At 32.7% G+C, this 22490-nt stretch overlaps 1 protein-coding gene across 1 annotated transcript in view; it reads right to left on the minus strand.

Annotated features, from left to right (window-relative positions):
- Positions 1-22490, minus strand: part of LOC145248868 (putative G-protein coupled receptor 156) — a 144138-nt gene that overhangs the window by 44951 nt on the left and 76697 nt on the right. Inside the window, exon 2 of the mRNA XM_080110616.1 lies at positions 2556-2689. Coding sequence (XP_079966742.1) covers positions 2556-2668 — 113 coding nt within the window. The 5' untranslated portion in view covers positions 2669-2689. The remainder of the gene's footprint in view (positions 1-2555; positions 2690-22490) is intronic.

A 22490-nucleotide genomic window follows, 5' to 3' on the forward strand; every position in this document is an offset into this window, starting at 1 on the left:
CAGCAGGGTCTTTTGACTTCACCCGGGCACACCAATGATAATTAAAGAATTAAAAAAAAAAGTTAATATCTGCCCGGCTTCAGTATTTTGGGAGTTTTGACCTCCCCCTCTCCCCTGGGGAGCTTAACCGTTCCCTGGGACGGTCACGTCACAAATTTAGAATAAGTATCAGGATCCGTTGAAATGAGAAGACCAAGGAAAACATGGTAGGAAGTGATTAGAATGGACTTGAAAGAAAAAGGGATAAATAAGACCTCATCAGAAGATTAAATCTGGATAGTATGCAGAACAGGAAACTTTGTTGAGTTGATCACGTTGAAAGAATAAGCGAGAGTGCTTGGATTAGTTTCAGGGTTAGAAGGGTAGAACAGTTTAAGTAACATGATCAGTTGGCAGGGAAAAGCAAAGAAAAACAAGGAAGGATTTAAGAGAAAGAAGGATAAACCTGGCCAGACATACATTAGTTTCGAAGTCAATTTCTTAAAGCTTTACAACACATGCCAGCTTGTAAAATGGATCTTAAACCGATGACGACGATGATGATGATTATTCAATCAAAAATGTTTTAGCAAGTAGTCTCTATACCCCCCCCCATATATATATATATATATATATATATATATATATATATATATATATATATATATATAGTAATTAATATATATGGCGATTAAGCTACACTGAATATTCGGCGTTTCATCCACTCTAGGATTCCTCAGGCTTATGCGCGAATTCTGTGGTTGTTTATCGTTTTTATATGGTCCTCTTCTATTGATGATTTAGTTAGCCAATCAGCTTTCTAGTATCTAGAAAACGATAAATAACCACAGAATTCGCGCATAAGCCTGAAGAATCCTAGAGTGGATGAAACGCGGAATATTCAGTGTAGCTTAATCGCCATATATATTTTATAAATTACTAACTAGCTCTACCTACGTATTGAGCACTTTTGAAGTAAACACTTAAAGTTTACGCATAAATCTATAATTTCGTATATTAATTTTATGTGAGTAAATGAAGTAGTTATATATATATATATATATATATATATATATATATATATATATATATATATATATATATATTTATTTATTTTTAAATAGACATTCCGACGAGTTATTTACGGGCGTCGATTCCATGGTCGAGTGGGCGAACTGCCGACTGTCAACACGACGGTTCTAGGTTCAATCCTTGGCTTGGGAGAGATGCTAGTCTAGCGGCACTGATGAGTTGTGATACAACGAAACAGGACGATGACTACAAATATATATATATATATATATATATATATATACTAGCAGGGGTGCCCGGCGTTGCTCGGGTGTTTGGAGGTGTATGCTGTGCAAAAAGAAAATGGTTAATTTTTTAAAACTTTGACCCCTATTATGACCCCTTAAAATTTATTGTTTCGGGCTCAAATCACTTTATTAAGTTAGATCCATGTTCAAGGACCCTATATCTAAAATTTCAAGTGTCTAGACCCAAAATTGTCGGAAGAGTTTGGTAGAGTTCTTAAAGGTCAAATCGTTGAAATTTGACCCCTTAACAGCCAAATTTCTGGCTGACACCCGTCACATCGATTTTCCCAAATCTCAGTACCCGGTATTTCAAATTTCGAATCTATAGACTAAAAATTGACAGAGTTATTGCGTAGGGAAATGTACACAGACAGACAGACACACAGACAGACAGACAGACAGACAGACACGTTCACTTTTATATATATATATATATATATATATATATATATATATATATATATGTGTGTGTGTGTGTGTGTGTATGTGTGTTTGTACTATAAATGAATGCTCTATTTTATGAGGTCACGTAAATTGATGATGACAATGATAATGTAATTTTCATCAAATATGATATTGTGTAACAGAGAGTGGACACGCGTATGACCCGTGTGCGAGGTGACGTCATGGCAAGAAAGAAGGAAAAAATTATAAAAAGTAGAACGTGTGTGCAGACCGATGATCATACTAGAGAGAGAACAGAGATATATGTGTCACACACAGGGGCCGTGAGCGACAGGTTTGAACAAGAGACAAGGAGTTATTCTAGAAAGTACCTGGAAATAAATGTCTGTTGTTTCAATGAGAAAAAGTGAGTCGAGTGTTTCCTTACAATTGTTTCTTTGCGACGAACTCTACATGGAAACGTGTACAACGTTACAATTGTATTCACAAAAGATGTTTTTAATAATAAATTAAGAAAATAAAACAAAAAAACAAACAAACAGATTAAGTGTCCGACTATAGTCGAGGGCGACCCAAAGACTCCTTTTTTATTAGTTGCTACACGGAGGTATAGGGAAGAACGCCACCCCATTTCCAGGATTACTCCACTAATCCTTGATCATCCCCTTTATAATGTTGATCGTTTAGCAAGGGGAGCATCAACTACCATGTTTAAGCCTTTTGTATGATTTGGCCGAGGATTGAACCACAGTCTCCTGGTCCATTAGCGAACACTCTTACGATTAACCCTTCATTTTTTTTTAAAGAAACAAAATGTTGGCGCTAATAGGTTATTAATAGAAAAAAATTCACCTGTGCTTTCTGTAGATGATGTTGAAGATGAGGAAATACAAGGAGATGGCACAGCCGATGATGGTTAACACAGTTGCAGCCCAGAAGAGTTCTTCTGCGAGGAATTGGCCCATGTTAATTTATGCAATGATTACCTAGGTGTGAAATAAAAAATAAAAATATAAAAGAAAAAACTTTTTTATATCAACTATTTTTTTTATATCAACTATTTTTTTATATAAACTATTTTTTTTATATCAACTTTTTTTTATATCAACTATTATATCAACTATTCGGTGATCCCCGTTGATCCCCATTGTTTATATAACACTAACTATTCGGTGATCCCCATTCAATCGCAAGCAACGTCGGGTCTCCCCGCTAGTATATATATATATATATATATATATATATATATATATATATATATATATATATATATATATATATATATACTAGCGGGGGAGGGGGCGTCCCGCTTTGCCCGGGCGTAAAATACGCTTAAATATGATATTTCAATTTGTCCAGATATCATATATATTATTATAGAGTCGTAATTTCAAAAGTTAAAAAAAAAATGAAGTATTTAGGTGCCGTTAGGCAGAATAAAAACTGAAGCATTCAAAGCTGGCGACGTTACCACTGTACCAACCTGACACGCATATAAACCGATAAAAAATTAAAAATAAATGAAAATTAATGTACAAAATGTTTAACGATTTTTTTTCAATTTGGATCCCTTAAAAACAATTTTAATCAGCTAAAGATCCATAAAAGAACGGCTCGTAAAAAATCCAATCATTTGAGGCCCCTAGCGCCGCTCTGCGACTTTTAGTTTCGGAGGAGATAGAGTTTGAAAATATGAAGACAGACAGACATATAACCGTTTATATATTAGATATATTAGTTATGCGACCATTCCAATATTTTTACCGATTCCGATTCCGATTTCAACTTCAAAAACATAAACCAATTTTTATCGCCTGTACATATTTTTTAATCTCAATTTGTTCCCAATGCTACTTGCCACGATTACCGTGAAATTTTGAGACAGTCATATGATCAACATGTTTTTTTTTTCTCTGTTTATAATGATTTTTTTCAGTTCGTCGGTCCGTTACGCTTCAACATGAACAAACTAACAAACATCTTGAAAATATCTATTCTTAATTTCAACTAACTAACATTTTGAAAATATCTATTATTAATTTATTTATATGAGAGCAATAAATTAATTTCATATGCAATGCTGAATAGATTTAATCTTAAAAAAAAAAAAAAATGGAAAACGTAACACCATTTTTATCGGCTTTACACAATTTGTCCATCGCACTCCGTTAAGACTGCTAAACTGCAGTGTTACCAGTTTCTCTACATCCCCGTGAGACACAACGATAAGGGCCCTTTCTTGAGAAGCTGGACCCCCCCCCCATATTTGAGGGCTTTATATCATCGACCTTCCTTGTCCTTTTGAGAAGACAAGTAAAATTGAAAAAGGTGTTATGAAACATTGTTCAAGACAGCAATCACTCACTCGATTCAGGTCGACAGATTCTTGATCGTTGTTGGGTCAAAAAGGTCAGATCAATATGACTGACACTGACTTCGCTAAAAGTTAAAATCCAATAGACTTCTTGGCTTTCGGGCCCAGATCAAAATGTAGTCAATGAAATAAAATTAAACAAACGACTTTTTATAAAATTTTATGTTTACAAATTTATTTTATAGCTTCTAAAAAATAAATAAATATAAATAAAATAAAATAAAATAAAAACACACACACACGATATGATTTGGACATCTTAGGTAGGACGACCTCCGGTGTGCTTGAGGTATTATGGTGAATGAGATCTTTAGCTAGGATCAAACATAGCCTACCAAAGGTACAGTGATGAGGATGACCATAGACAACCCCCTCCCCAATTTTTGAATGGCCTTGTGCCTAATTTTTTGTTTATTTCTGTGTTACTTGTAAACTTTTCAGAGTGAATAAAAAATATATAACTCAAAGTATAGTATCTATTCTTCAGATGCTGCATTTTCTTGTTCTCTGTCAGTGGAGGAGAAATCCTTCATGACTGAGACAATTTTAATTTTTGTTCCTTTCTCCACGTTAAAAAACGACCCTGGTGTCTAACTCTGTCCCGTGGGGAGGCAAACTGTATGGGAACAATATCTCTGTCTCTTTCTCTTTAATATGTACTCATTATTCTCTCTCTCTCTCTCTCTCTCTCTCTCTCTCTCTCAGTTTGTGTCATCACGAGAAAAGATTTATTTTACAGTTGGAAGTGTAATACCGTTTCTCGAGTTCTTGGCATCACTAATTCTCCCCAGCTCGTCCGAATTTCGAGTTAAAAATGCTCCTTCTTCAAATGAAATAAATATTTTATATTTTTATAAAAGAAACATGCGTTCTCACTCATTTTATACAGCAGCCATTTTCTAACACCATGGCTACTGCTCAGATAATAAATTCTCTGGAGAGAATTAATGATGCCAAGAACTTTACAAAAGACAACACATCACCCCCTGATTTCAAGAGGATGTGCCCATTGTTTATCGTGGTATTATCCTGGGGAGCTAATGTGCCATGCACAGGACATAACAGTTCTCCCAAAACGGCCCCATAGTGCGAACAAACCAAGATATTCTTTCCGGCAAGTGATAGTAACACACCCGGGCAACCCCAAGCATTCTGCTAATTTTATATAAAGATAAAAGTTAGGCGAATTCATTGATAGGCCATGAAAGAGCAGGCGACACAGTTACATTTAGTTAGCAGCCATTAACGACACAAGCTGAAATACCAGGAGGTCCCGCCAATCTCTTATATAAAGAACAGTTTAGGGAACCGAACAAAACACGAGAAAAGTTGTGTACAGGCGATAAAAATAGTTTTATGCTTTTTTTTTTTTTTTTTTTAAAGATTATGACATGATGAAAGATTTGGAGTTATAATCAATTTAGTATTACGCATAAAATTTGAAGAAACACAATTTTTAAATGTGTAAAAATTAGTTATCTGGTGTTCGAGCTATGATCAAAGTGAAATATCTGTTCTGATACTTAAGTTAATTTGTCCTTGGTCAATGTAGGGGAAACCCTTCTATACTAAGGCAATTTTATTTTTGCCTACCGCCAGAGTGCCTCTTTTTAGGAGCTGGTTTTGCGCCATATTAAAATATAACCTGGTGTCACATTTTGCTCTCGTACGGAAGCAAATAAATAAAAATAAATATTGACATAATAGTGGATGGGGTATGGCTTGTTTCTGACTGTTCTTTCAAGTATATGTTTGCTGGATTTGCTGCTGCGTTCAATGTTCAACTTCTTACAGATCGTCCAGTGTAGATATTTACACACTCCATTGTGTCACGTTGTATAATAGCTGCCCGTTGGCAGAACCTTACAGTTGGATGTCAGGTGGCTCACACTCTCTACTTCCATTTACCTACATTTGTTGTCATTGCTGAGACCACTTTCAGTTTCTCTTTTTTTTTAAATTTTCTTATCATTTTGTTCAAGTTAGGGATGGAGCATCTTACCAGATGCCGCCATCTTGAAAATGCTAGTATATTTATTCATACGCTAAACTAAAATTTTACCGGGCAATTGTTATCATCCATGCTTTCAGGCAACGCCAGGCACCGTGCTAGTCTCTATATTAATAAAATAGACTTGTTTTCCCGTCTGGAAAAAAAAAAAAACATTTTTTTTTTTTTACTGATTCTGTTCTGGCTTTGCGCCAGATTTCGACCGGGCAACGCCGGTACACGGTTTTATATAAAGATAAAAGTTAAAGAAACCATTGATAGACCACCAAAAGAGCAGGTGTCGTAGGTACGTTTAGTTGGCAGTCATTAACGACTGAAGCTGCGATACCTGGATGATGATGCTCCTCATCACGGAAAAGAATCAGAAAGTGTTGGCGCGTAGTAAGTGGGGAGATACGTCCATAAAAAGAAGAGGAAAAAAATGAATAAATAAATACATAAAATAATATTTGTGTGTGGAACAGTAAAAGGAAGATTTGCGCCTGCGCACAATGGAATAAGAGCCGAGCTCGTCAGGGCTTGTCATTTATACCCTCTTCCTTCCGATGAATGATTAATGGAGAATGCATTCATCAGCAGGTGCAAACGAGTTGCTGAACGGACAATTTGAAAGCAATCATTTTTGGCAATTAGAATTCAACGGATCAAGCAGGCTTTAATATAACTTTCAAATAATGAAAAAAAAAAAAAAAGGATTATTTTATTTCAAAAGGAAATAACTCCTTTCACTACCCCGATCCGGATCCCTAACAAGATAGGTGTTCGAGTAATAAAAAAAATATATCAGCACAAGAATATATCTTTAATAAAAGGCTATCCACTCTTTCAGATATACTAGCAGGGACGTCCGGCGTTTCCCGGTCGTAAAATACGCTTAAATAGGATATTTTATTTTACGCAGATTTCATATTTATTATTATAGAGTCAATTATTTCATATTATATTGTACCCAATATATAGTCATTATTTCAAAAGTAAAAGAAAAAAAAAAGAAAAATGATTTGAGTGCCATCAGCTAGAATCGAAACCGAAACTAAAACATAATTTCAATCATGAAACTTATGCCTACAAGTTAAGCAAAGACTGGAGTTTATTTGTACTCAATATGGTTGGACTGTGGAAAGGAGTGTGAATTTTATTAAAGATATTTCATATTATATGGTACCCAATATTTAGTCATGCTTTCAAAAGTAAAGAAAATTGAATTTGCTCGGCGTTGTTACTATCGCTTGCCGGAGATCAGATTGGTTTGTTCGCACTATGGGACCGAAAAAAAAAAAGAAAAGAAAAAGAAATATGATTTGAGTGCGATCAGCTAGAATCGAAACCGAAACCTTTTTGGAAGGGCTGTTATGTCCTGTGCATGGCACACTTACTCCTCAGATGTAAACCACGATAAACAATAGGCACATCCTCTTTAAATCAGGGGGTGATATGTTGTCTGCTTGACGGGTCTTTTTGTCGAGTTCTTTGCATCAGTAATTCTCTCCAGAGAATTAATTATCTAGGCAATGACCATGGTGCTAGAAAATGTATACTGTATAAAATGAGTGATAACATGTTTTTATAAAAATATAAATTATTTACTTCATTTAGAGAAGGGACTTTTTAAACTCGAAATTCGGGCGATTTGGAGAGAATTATGATGCCAGGAACTCAACAAACGGTATCACACTACCAACTGTGAACAAATCTTTTCTGATAGTGCAAATTTTCAACCTAGCATGCCATGAGCTAGAATCAAAACGGAAATCAAAATATAACAAAACATAGTTTCATAATTAAAACTATGTCTACAAGTGAAGTTTATTTGAACCCAATATGGTTGGACTGTGGAAAAGAGTGTGAATGTTATGAAATATAAGCTAGTTTCGATTATGACAATGTTTTTGATAGACAATATGCAAGCAAGGGCGGTCGTACGGTCCACAGAGTTTTATTATCATACTAGCAGGCCGCCCAGCGTTGCACGGTCGTAAGATATGATATTTTAATTCACGCATATTACATATTTATTATTATAGAGACAATTCTCTATCGATTATTATATTGAACCTAATATATAGTAGTGAAATCAAAGCTAATATATATATATATATATATATATATATATATATATATATATATATATATATATATATATATATATATTTATATATTTAAAAGAGTGTAGCCATCAACAATTGTGGGTTTTTTTTCAGACTTTTATCATTTTTTATTTTAAAATAAAAATATGATAAAAGGCTGAAAACCCCACAATTGTTGATGGCTACACTCTTTTAAATATACATTTTTTCTCTCGTTGGAACTACACAATCATCACTTATATATATATATATATATATATATATATATATATATATATATATATATATGATGAAAATAATGGAAATAGTATTCCGACAAAATAGAGAAAATAAAAAGGAACAAACCGTATTATGTGTTCATCAAAGTTTCGTCTTTATTTCGATATATATATATATATATATATATATATATATATATATATATATATATATATATATATATATACACGCACACACACACACACACTATATATATATATATATATATATATATATATATATATATATATAATTCACCTATCATCACTTTTTTAAAAGATTGAATCGGCCAATTGCCTTTTTTATTTTATTTATTAAAAAAAACAACTTTGTTATATATGGGTCGGGGAATTGCATTAATCTGCAAAAGATCGAGCTAATTTGCATTTCTTTTAAAAATTCATTTTAATTAATTTATTATTTTTCTTATGGGATGACCATCTTTAATAAACTATTACGTAAAATTATATTCATGCAGATATTTGTACTTGCGTAATATTTGCGTAAAAACCTCTTTCTATATATATATATATATATATATATATATATATATATATATATATATATATATATATACTAGCAGTTAAGCCCGGAATTGCTCGGGTCCTATGTACTGTTCATGACTTTATGTGCATATGTATATATATATATATATATATATATATATATATATATATATATATATATATATATATATATATATATATTAAAAAGTTTGACTCATGTTGATGTAACCTACATCTAAAATTTCAAGTGTTTAGACCCAAAATTGGCGGAGGAGTTCGGTAGAGTCTGCAAAGGTCAACTCTTTCAACTTTGACCTTTTGGCAGCCAAATTTTCGCCCAAAAACTTATTAAAAGCTTGCTGCATGTTTGAATACCCTTTATGTAAAATTTCAAATTTTTAGACCCAAAATTGGGTGAATAGTTTGCTAGAGACCGCAAAGGTCAAATCTTTTCCACTTTGACCCCTTGGCAGCCAAATTTTCTGCAAAACCGATTAAAAAGCTTTCTCTATATTTGAATACACTTTATATAAAATTTCAAATGTTTAGACCAAAAATTAGCTGAATAATTTGGCAGAGACCGCAGAGATCAAATTTTTTAAAACTTTAACCCCAATTTTGATCCTTTAACATTTATTGTTTTGGGCTCAAATCAAATTAAAAAATTTGACCCATGTCCAAGTAACCTACATCTAAAATTTCAAGTGTTTAGACCCAAAATTGGCGAAGGAGTTTGCTGAGTTTTCAATGGTCAAATCATTGAACTTTGACCCCTTGACAGCCAAATTTCTGACCGAAAATTGATTAAAAAGATTTTCCAAAATCTCAATACTCCTTATGTCAAATCTCGAATCTGTAGACTGAAAATTTACTGAGTAGTTTGGCAGGGAAATGTACACACACAGACACACACAGACAATTTCACTTTTATAAATATATAGATGTAGGCATATATATATATTTGTTTAAAAAATTCTTCCTACCAAACTCCTCTATTAGTTTTTGACCTACAGAAATGAGAATTCATATAAAGGCTATTTGAACCCATGCGATGCTTTATATTTGGCTTTTAGCCGGGGAAAATCGGTGCAGATTTGTGAAAATTTAAAAAAAAATGGAAATTGTCCAGGTAAAGGTCGAACGACGGCATGATGAATATGCATGCGTATGTTTTAATTTATAGCCTTGCAGCAAACATTTCTTCATAGGTTAAGGCATTAACGTCAAAGAAAAAAATAAATCGTAAGCTAAACGTTTTGGTTTCGATTCTCAGTGGTGGCGCACAAGTTATTTTATTTTTTTATTATTTTTTTTAACCTTTTAGTTCATTACTATATATTGGATACACTATAATACAATAAATACGAAATCTGCATTAATCAAAATATCATATTTAAGCGTATTTTACGACCGGGCAATGCCGGGCGGTCTGTTAGTTATATAGATAGATATAAAAAAAAAGAAAACACCCCTCGCCGAATAAAATGATATACATTGAATTAATTATTTACAACGAAAAGGTAGAACAGTGATCTGACATCCTGTGATTAAGCGATGTCACACAAACTTGCACAGAGATGACATTAATTATGCAAAGTAATGTTTCATTTAAATTGTTTGTATCAGTATAATATAGCCCATCGATATCTCATAGCACTCTTTTTTCGCCTTCGAAATCTAGTGGGTAATTTGGATTATTATTTTTTTATTTATTTATTTTTTTTTTTTTTATTACATTTTCACCCCAAACAAGGCAAATTGCCACTTTGGTGTAGGGGGCTACTATCAGGGGCAACAACTACTGGGGTACTATGTAGGGATTTGGACAGCTTAGCAAGATTGGATGAATTAAAATAGTGTTAATGACGTTTTTTTTTTTTTTTTTTTTTTTTTACATTAGGTTAGATTAATCAGAGAAAAACGGAAATTTCCATAAAAAGTTTAAGATTAGAAACAGAACTACACGTAACGTTACACGTTAACATCTACACTCCGTCGCAAGGAAACAGAAAGGAAAAAAAAAAAAAAAAAAAAAAAAGGAAAGAAATTCAATTCGCTGTTCAGTTTTGTTTGAGTTAAAAATTTCAGTACACAAAGTTAAGACGCCGGAAGTGGATTCTGTTTAGCTAAAATATGGAACGGAACGGAACGGAAGTCACTAAACACGAAACGAAATAAGAAGCCATATGGAAATAATTTATTAAAAAAATTATTTTAGTTTTAACACTTCTTGTGCTTTCATGAAACAATAAAATAAATAATAAATTTCGATTTCGGTTTTATAAATCAACTGAAGGCAGCTACGTTGTTTTATGATACATTATATGCGACAAATTATGTAATAAATTTTGTGAAAGACATTTTATCTAAGAATCAAAAAATATATTTTAAAGAAAACTTAATGTCAAAAATTAATTTTTTAAAAATTATTTCCGCATAAATATATTTTAAATATTAAAAAAATATTTATAGAAGTGTAAGATATAAAAGTGTATTAGTTTTTTGTTTCATAATAAAACAAGAAGTGTTTCCGTATGGTCTCGTATTTCGTTTCATGCTTAGTGACTTCCGTTCCATATTTAGCTAAACCTAATCCACTTCCGGCGTCTTAACTTTGTGTACTGAATTTTTGGATTTAGCCTCAGTTTTTAACAAAAGACCTTTGTTCCTGCTCCCCCAACATCATGTGACTTCTCGTCTCTGCCGTGACGCCACCCACGTATCCCAAACACGCGCTTCCCTGAACACCCTTGCCCGTTTGTGTGTCTTTTTTGTATCTGCTTTGACATCACATCGCGCAACCGGCTTGGTCATTTGCGTGTGTTAGCTGCTGCTACTACCAGCGTCAGCGGCTCTGTAACATACATATAGCAGACAAGAAGTCTCCAGTGGCATATAGATTGTAACCTGATAAAATCTTTCTCTTGTATGTAAATCGCAAAAGGAGTAACTGTGTTTTGGGAGAATCGCTCCTTCCCTTTTTAGAGGACAAGTCGAGAGAAAACCCACCGTGTATTATGTATATGTACTATATACTGTACAAGCAAAAGGAAAGTCCAAAAAGAATTAGTATTCCTTGGATTATTTGGATTACGATCTCGCCTTGAGTGTTATTCTCACGATATTTCAGCCAATGTAAACTTCGACCTTCTTCAGGTGTTTATCTTGTCGAATTTAGGAATCTTTCTGTTGAACGGTATGGAATTTTGAACGTTTCAGACAATGTAATTTCCGATTTTTTTTTTCAGGTCTTTCCTATCGAGATTATGTTATAGGTTATATTCCTCTACAATTCGAAGGTTCAATCCTCACTGTGGACAGCACTCCAAATATAATTGCGAATTACTTAGGACTTGAGTTGTTTTGTGTTAGACTAATGAGTCACTACTTATCAAGAACCAAAGGCTACTCGAGGATAAGCTTTAATGATGTTTTGGAAATTTTGAAATGAGGATTGATAATTCGTATTATTTGGATTCTTTGGACTACTGTTCTCATCTTGAGTTTTCACAATGTTTCAGTCGGTGCAGCCTCCAGCCTTCTTCATGTGTATTCTGTCAAACTCCGGGATCTTGGAACCCTTTATTTAATCTACGAGAGTAGAATGTTCTCATTCCATCAGTCTTGATCGGGTTGAAGTAATTTGAAACTGTATTCTTTGTATCATCTATACTGAAGATTGGACCTTCAACCTTCACTTAGAACTGAATGTTACTTATTACTTTATCCGTTACGTCAGTAACCTGAATAATCCGTATAATCCAAATTATCAATACTCATCTAAAAAATTCAGAAACTAATTTGATCTTTTCCACAGCCAATACAAACGGAACATTATTAAAAACAAAAACAAAGCTGGAATTTTATCAAAAAGATTCATTTGTTGATAAAATTCGCATGCATTTATATACGCGTATCCGTGCTGTTACAATTCCACCTCCCTCTCCTTTTTTTTGGTTATTATACATCTTAATAATCGTCCGTTATTTTCATAAAAGTGCTTTATGTCAGTAGTGACTTCCATAGAAAAAAAATAGTTGCATAAAAGTAGTTACATAAACAGATTCTTTAATTCCCATTCAATAAATGGATCGGTGTTCATATTTCTGATTCACTGACGGAAGAGGTGTGTTCCCTCGCCCCTCTTTTTGGGTTGAATATAACACCCCCACCAGAAAGATGTTTATTCGATCCCCAAAAGAAACTGGTTGTAAGATGCATTTCATTGAACTGTTGTTGAAGGTGTCTATATAACAGAGCGTAGACACGCGTATGACGGCAGTATACAAATGCCGAGCCGTGTGCGAAGTGACGTCACGGTAAGGAAAAGGACAAAGACTATAAAAAGAACGTGTGCACAGACCGACAAAGATGATTTAGAGGATCACAGTCACATTTTATTTAGGAAAGTACTCGGAAATAAATATCGTTATTTCAACGGAAAAAGTGAGCCATTACTTGTCTTTTGTTCCTTGCGACGTACTCTACTACAACGTGTTGGGGCCAGTGTGTCTACATGTCAAGGCATATATAAACGTGTATTACGTTACGTCTGTATCTGTTTATTATATGTGTTATACATACTTATAAATATATGTGCACACACACTAGACGATTACAGAGACACTGTTATAGATATGTATGCATTAGAGAATCACAAACTCGTATATATACATGTATATATATATATACATATACATATATATACACATATACACATATATATACATATACACATATATATACATATACACATATATATACATATATATACATATACATATATATATATACATATATATACATATATATACATATATATATACATATATACATATACATATATATACATATATATATATATATATATATATATATATATATATACTTCGGAATAGTTTTTATTTAACAATCAGTGGTTATGTAAACGTGAGATTGTAGGTTTACAAAATATTACTGGCAGTAATATTCTATAAGTTATCCCATCTAAACAAGAATTGCTCGATATGCAAGATATTGAATTACAATTTAATATATACACATATATATATATACATATATATATACATATATATATACATATATATATATACATATATATACATATATGTACATATATATACATATATATATACATATATATATACATATATATACATACATATATATACATATATATACATATATATATACATATATATATACATATATATACATATATATATATACATATATATATACATATATATATATACATATATATACACATATATATATACATATATATACATATATATATACATATATATATATACATATATATACATATATATATACATATATATACATATATATACATAAATATATACATATATATACATATATACATATATATATACATATATATACATATATATACATATATATATATACATATATATATATATACATATATATATATACATATATATATATATATATATATATATATATATATATATATATATATATACGATCACGAACGGCAGAAACGAACACAGACACGTACATATATACACATACATGGACGCCTATATAACATGTACACGTTTTTTGTCATCATTTACACTTTCGCTATATACCCCGGCTACATAACACATACGGTATAATCACGTTGACACCGACTTTCGTTAGATCACCGAAGTTAAGTAACGTTCAGCCTGGTCAGTACCAGATGGGTGATCAATTTGGGAATTACAGGTGCTGTATGTAGGAGGACGTCGACACCTCTCTGCAAGAGTTGCAAAAACCTAACTCGTCATCTCCCCTGACGGGGATATACATACGACTGGGGACCGCTTGTGAATTTCATATTCCCATGGAACTTCCTCTTTGGAGGAAGCCGGTTAAACCCGCATAGAGTTAGTGCTGTTTCCATTCCATATAAAAATATTGCTGATTAGCGAACTATTATGCTAAATTAGGGTGGATACCACGGAGAGTCTCGGAAAAAAATATAAAAAAATAATTTTCATTTTTTTTTTTTTTTGTGATAAAAAGTAAAAAAAAAAACAACAAAAAAAAACAGCATTTTTCGGTTTTCCAGAGTTTTCATTTTAATCTTTCGGAATAATGCTTTCAAAGGATTTGGTTTACTCATATGCAAATTTATGCGTTGACCACGTGATGCACATCAGTCAACTATCACTTTAATGCAACCGTCAACAAGATCGGAATCGCTTGCGGACTTAACATCACCATAAAAATAAATGAATAAATGATAATAAAAAAATAAATAAATAATAAAAAAATAAATAAAATAAACACATATTACCAAATATCCTATGATTAAGGTGAATTCCACCGAAAGTATCAGAAACAAATTAAAAAAAATAATTTTCATTTAATAATAATAATAATAAATTGCAGCATTATTCGATTGTCCAATGTTACCATTTCAACATACTTTCAAAGGATTCATTTTTTTTTCATATACATGATGGGGCAAAAAAACAAAAACAAACAAAACTCCCACCTTTTAAATTCTTACTTTGGCAATGCTATTGCAGTTATTCACTTACTTTAAGTAAATTCATGTTTTGCAGAATAACTGGCGAAATATTGAACATTCTGATGCCTTAGATATGGATTTGACAAGTAAACCCCGTGCATTTATTGTGGAAAATTTTCGTAACAACTGAGAATCTGTAACTCTAACCTTAAAAAATTTCAGAAACCATTTCTGAGAAGACGCAACCCTGTTCCTGATCAAAAAACTGTGTTGCTTTGGGTCAAAAACATTGGAGGTACCAGCTCAGCAGTCAGCACCCTAGCGAAAACTTCACGGAAGACCAAGAAATGCTCGATACCCAAAGAACATGAATATTGCTAAAGAGTCCATTTTGCGATCTCTCAAAGCGTTCAGCTCCTAAGCATTCTGTTGCATTGAGTCTTTCTGACCTTTCAGCTTATGGTTATTTTCTGTGGAGTTATGTTAAGAGTGAGGTGTTTAAGCATGACCAACAACTATTGATGGACTGAAAGCGGCCATTTGCAAAACGATAAGTGAAATTCCAGGAGAAATGACCCAGAGGGCGATGTAAAACTTTAGAATACGCTTACAGCAGTGTATTGCAGTTGAAGGGGGCCATCTTGAAGACGTTACTTAAAAAAATAGTTTACACAAAATGGCAACTATATAGCATTGTTATGTATGTAATAAAATTTTCATAAAGGCTTTTCTCGTCTATTTTTTCGAAATGTGAAATGTAGGAGTTTTTTTTTTTTGCCCTACCCTGCATTATCTATATATTTATAAAAGTGAGAATGTGTGTGTGAGGACACTTCTCAACTTATATACTCAACGGATTTTTTATCTACAAGACTTGAAACTTGGTACATAGGGTATTCGGACACGTAGAAAACTTGTAATCCGTTTTCATCCGGAAAAAAAAGTGCTGCTAAGGTGTCAAAATTGAAAAATTGATACGTGATAGGTCAACGGATTTTTATCTGTTCGTCAACTGTTTCACGACTGTGCATGCGCGGTCGTGAAATATGACAGATTCCTTATATTAAGTATGAGTTGGTTTGAATAGACTATTTGCAAGTCATGTCAAGCTGGTCTAATAGTTATCGGTCTTGACTCACTATCTTTAGGTTTTGGTTTCGACCTCAGCTCGAGTATTTTTTTCTACAAAAAGTGAACTGCTTAGAAAAAATATAATACTCGTTTTCAGTTCATGATAAACAATAAGTCTGCATTAATCAAAATGTAATAATTATGCGTATTTTACGACCCGGCAACGCCGGGCGGTCTGTTAGTTATCTAATAAAATCAGTTTCTTTCTAAAGTTTTGTCATCGATAGCTTTCTTCATACAAAGCCAATATCTAATTCTTGTTCATCAGTTCTTTTTGGTGGGTTGTTGTGTTGTATACTGGGGAGGGGAGGTCTGTATGACATAGGGGGGTGTATAGCGAATGTATATAAACAGGTATATACAAACGAGAGTATCAAACCGTGTACATGCTATATAGTCGTCTATGTAATATTCGTTGCGCGCGCGGGTGTGTACATTTTAAAAACATAATCAACATATATATATATATATATATATATATATATGTGTATGTATATATATAAATATTCCTTCAACAATAGTTCAACAAACGGGACAAATAGAACCATTGTCTGCTTGCCTAGCAGGTAAGGTAAGGACATACCCTTTTGATCGGAACCATCCTGAAAATTTAAATCATTTTTTTACCTCGATAACTCAGTTAACGAAATCGTTTTTCCACATTTTCATTTATTCTTGTTACGACTTTTTTCAGGGGTTGCATATTACTGTCTTTCTCGCTGAATGCTTCCATAGTTGAATGCTTCCATAGCTGAATGCTTCCATAGCTGAATGCTTCCATAGCTGAATGCTTTCATAGCTGAATGCTTCCATAGCTGAATGCTTTCATAGCTCAATGCTTCCATAGCTGAATGCTTCCATAGCTGAATGCTTTCATAGTTGAATGCTTCCATAGCTGAATGCTTTCATAGCTCAATGCTTCCATAGCTGAATGCTTCCATAGCTGAATGCTTTCATAGCTGAATGCTTCCATAGCTGAATGCTTTCATAGCTGAATGCTTCCATAGATGAATGCTTCCATAGATGAATGCTTTCATAGCTGAATGCTTCCATAGCTCAATGATTCTCAACCAGCTGAGAACTTGCCTGTCTCGCCTTCTCCAACTCGTTCGCTGAAAACCCCTGACTAACTCCTAACTCTGATTACGTAACAACTACTAAACTAACCAAACTATCTCGTTACATCATTAACTCTATATGACCAAAGACATAAATCGAATGATTTACCTTCGTCGCGTATTTTGTTTATGTTCTAACATTCTTTTCTATTAAAACATATTTGTTTTTATTTATCTATACCCCCTTCTTGTTATTGTTTATAGAATCTCGTCAAGTTAAATTCCTAAAACGTCATTTAACCATATTTGTTCTTGAATTACATTTTTCTTTTTAAAACAAATCTACTTCAGTCTGCACGGTAATAATAGTAATCTCCTGGCTCAGATAATTCGGCAATATCCTGCTAATAGTCAACAGCTAAATAACAACAAAAATAGATCAATAGTTTCTTTCTTGTATGCATTCAATGTTATATAAGGAATGTGAGTTCTTCACTGTGTAGTTGAAATTTGTATTTTTATCAAGAAAAAAAAGCGGATTTTCACTTAAAACGATAGACCTTCGCATGGCTTGATCCATATTTTTTAAAAATAAGAAAAGCTTGATTTTTGCTAAATAGCTAGGGCTTTACCTCCTTATTTTTTATCACTATTTGGCTGAATTTTACTTTCCTTTTTTCACTTTCTTTCTTTTCCTTTTACTATTTTTTCTCTCTTCCTTTTCAGTTGCAGAATGTTGTTAAGAACAATAAAATGTAATTCTATTCAGTTCCTTTCAGAAAATACTTTGACTGAACCGGGATTATTTTTATACAGATCTCATCGCATATAAAGCGATATAACTCTGTATTTGATGACACAGAGTTGCTTTCCTTTGTTTAAAAAATAATATATATATAAAAAAAAAACAAGACCAAAACAGAAAAATATAAATTGCAAATAAACACACTGCCGGGCAATGCCAGGTAGATAGAGTTAGTTTAATATTAATGACATTTTGATATTTCATTTAATAATTTTGACAATGAAAAATACGATAGAACATATATTGTAATAAATATAACAAGGTACTTTTTAGAGGTTGAAGCTCACTCAGGTTTTTTCAAAATTTATCCCTACTTATATATAAACGGCAATTTATTGTATGTGTGTGGGGGGTGCGTGTGTGTATGTGTGTAGGTGTGTGTGTGTGTGTGTGTGAGAGAGAGAGAGAGAGAGAGAGAGAGAGAGAGAGAGAGAGAGAGAGAGAGACACACACACACACTCCGAAACAGCTAGACCGATTTTTTCAAATATCACACAAATGTACTTTATATGTCTGGGAATGTTTTTAGATAGGTTTTATAAGAGAATGCTCTCGCTCGATAAGTATCGAAAATCGATAATCAAAAGAAATCCGATTGAGGAAGGAGCAATCTGATTTTGACTAAAGTTAACACCCTTATACAACCTAACATCACAAATTCATTTGAGAAGTTTTATCACTACAGAAGCAGAACAATCCGGCGTATAAAACCAACAGTGAGTTCTTTGATAAGACAGTGGCGCGTTTAAAATGAATGTTTCTGTTTGGAGCTCAATTGATATTATATTTATTTCAAGATCTTTCTCCAAAATGTCTTCGAAACAAAGGCTATATCTATTAACACCCATAGACACAAGGTCATTTGTTTACACAGGCGACAAAGTTACCGCATCGATAGATTCCATGATTCTGGGATTTCTATTCCGTAATTCTGGCTGCTTTATAATCACACGTTTTGAGAAATCGCATTCGGTATAAACGAATGCACTCGACCAAAATTAAGTGTTAGTTTTAGGATGTAATGTCGGTTTACTTTCATTTGTATCTTGTAGAAACATTTATTTAAAAAAAAAAACTACATCTATGGAATCTACACACTCTATTCTAAAACCAAATATAGTTTATTTTTTATAGTTAAATCATTCTTTTATATTACATCCCGAGCAGCGCCAGGGCATGGATCCTGCTAGTTAACATATTATCCTCGCACAGCCTTTTGGCTTTGATAAGTGGTAGCTCATTAATCCGAAAAAAAAAAAAAAAAAAAAAAGGAAAGAAAAAAAAATGTCCTCGTTACCAAAAAAGTAAAATGCATTTTGTGACTTACCAAATCCCAGAGAACTCTTCTATCATGAAGACTCGAAATGTCGTCTGATCCTGATTCAAAACACTCTGTCAATGTTATTTTTTGGGGACTGGTCACTTTTAATATTTTTGGTTTCTGTCGTTTTTTTTTTTTTTTTTTTTTTTTTTTTTTTTTTTTCTCGAGACATTTTATTTGGCCAAGTAATGCAGAAACCGTTATTCTTTATTGACATTTATAAAATGAAAACAAAAAAGTTTTTTTCTAACACCGGTTTCTGTGATTAAAACGAGAGTTCCATAAAAAAGTTTCCCCACAAACCAGTTCATTCCAGTTGATAAATTTAAAGAAACTCACACACACACACGCACGCACACACACACACACACACACACACACACACACACACACACACAAATAATATGAAGGTACTCACTGACCTAACCAAAAATTGTTCTTTCATCACGTAATTCCTGTCCTTAAATTCAATCCATTAAGTTTGTTATGATAAGTTATATTCCTGAATTTTGGGGGAGGTGACAGTAATTCAATGGTTATCGACACGAACTGACAACCTAGATGTCCCAATTCAATTCGGGCCACAAAAACTCGCTTTCACTTCGGATGTTGGCAATCTATATATTAATTACAATAGAGTGTGTTATTTTCTGTGTAACGCTTACTTCCAAGTCGTTTAATTGTTATAGACTTCCATTTCTTGTAACAAACAATCTTCCCAAGAATTCTTCATAAGTTTTGGTTTCGGTTTCGATTATAGCTGGTGGCACTCCAGTAATCAATTATTTGTTTTTTGATAAATAATTTTATCAAGATGGCTGAAGGAATATAAGTTCTCACTTTTTATCGTATTCCTTGTTTTGTATAAAATATTGTGAATTTATTTCTACAATATCGTGACGTCTATTATAAATATATATATATATATATATATATATATATATATATATATATATATATATATATATATATACACGTGTTTACTGTTTCGCCGTCCACGACCCACCAGAGTGGCTGCATCCAGCCACTCTGGTGGGTTGTGGACGGCGAAACAGTAGATAATTACATTTTGGAAATAATATATATATACCGCTCCCCATGTGGGGGGACCAAATTGGTTAAGAGAGAGGATTGTTCCCAGCTGGCATTTGGGTAAAAATGCACTTTCGTAAATAATTGAATTCATTCAAAAGATATCGTTAAAACCAAAACAAAACAACATCTAAGTAAATCGCGATATATCCTGACAGTCGGCGAGATGGTCCAGGGGTAAGGGTTTAGGCTCATTACCGTTGGGTCCCGATTTCGAGTCTCGCTGGATGCAGCTACTCTGGTGGGTCGTGGACGGCGAAACACGTGTCAGTGGATAATTACATTTTGGAAAAATTCGTATTCCTGTCTGTTTGTTTGTTCACAATTTGATTAATATATATATATACAAAAGGTTCCTTACGTTCTTTCATTTATTTCTATATATAGTTTCATTCTTGCACACTAGATGCAAGTAAGAGATCACGTCATTTGTATATGACATTAAGAAAAATCGATTTATTAAATAGCAGTATCATAATTAATGTTTCTAGCGAGAGAATTGCTTTAAGTGTTCTATTTAAAATTGTCATTTAATAAATGTTAAACAGTAATTATATTGATAACGTATTTAATTTATTTGGAATTATTATTCCAACATGGAATTAAAAAAAGATTTTTAGAGTTATTTGCCCCTTAGAATCTTCAGAACATTCCGTTTGTTTGTTGTCATTATTCCTTAAACAGCTATACAGAAATCGGTAAATTTTTACGATGTGACCTACTGACCCAGCGTCGTTTTATACAAAATGAATAAATAAATAAATAAAGATCTAATGCCCGCCCCTCTCAATTCCACAATTTACACTTTTCTTTCTTTTTTCACGTTAATCTCATCGATTACAAACTTAAATTTCTAATTACAAAAGGTAATTTTTTACGACGTGACCCAGCGTCGTTTAACCCCTAAAAAAATTAGGACCTACTTTTTTGGGTCCTAATAAGTTTAAACAGCCTTTATAAATAATATGAAAAAAAAGAAGAAAATTAGCATTTTAACATAATATGAATATATATTTAATGTAAAATTTAACGTAAAATGAGCACCCACTTTTTGGCCACAAAGCGTTCAACGAGACATATCATTTGTAGCATTTTTTCAAGTTTGGCGATCGAGTGGGGTGGGAAAAAACATGACAAATACAGTTTTTTTTTTGTGGTGGGGGCGGGAATTTATTTTCAAACATAAAATAATGATAAATTCAATTAATTTTTATGACACCATTCTGTACTTTCACCTAACAATTTTATAAACAAAATGAACCCCAAAATATGACAAATTCAATTTTTTTATTTTAGGGGGGGGGGGGGGAGAGTTACATTAGAAACAAAAAATGGCGAAAAATTTAATTGTTTTTGGAATTAATTTTAGTAGATCTTCATTGTTTTAGGGGTTTTATCTACTTGGCTATTTTTTTTTTTTTTTTGCGATCGCACGGGCATTCGCTGCTATGAAAATGATTAGTATAGCAGGTGTGTTCCAAACAGAACTTCATGTCAACCCAGGCAACGCTGGGAACCCATGCTAGTATATATATATATATATATATATATATATATATATATATATATATACATATATATATATATATATATATAAATAGAAGTCACGCAGTTAGCTGCGAGGCAGTGTTTGGGTTTGTTTACCCAAATTTGA

Source organism: Euprymna scolopes, chromosome 27, assembly GCF_053919585.1.
Source record: "Euprymna scolopes isolate OS-2025 chromosome 27, ASM5391958v1, whole genome shotgun sequence".
Taxonomy (NCBI): Eukaryota; Metazoa; Mollusca; class Cephalopoda; order Sepiida; family Sepiolidae; genus Euprymna; species Euprymna scolopes.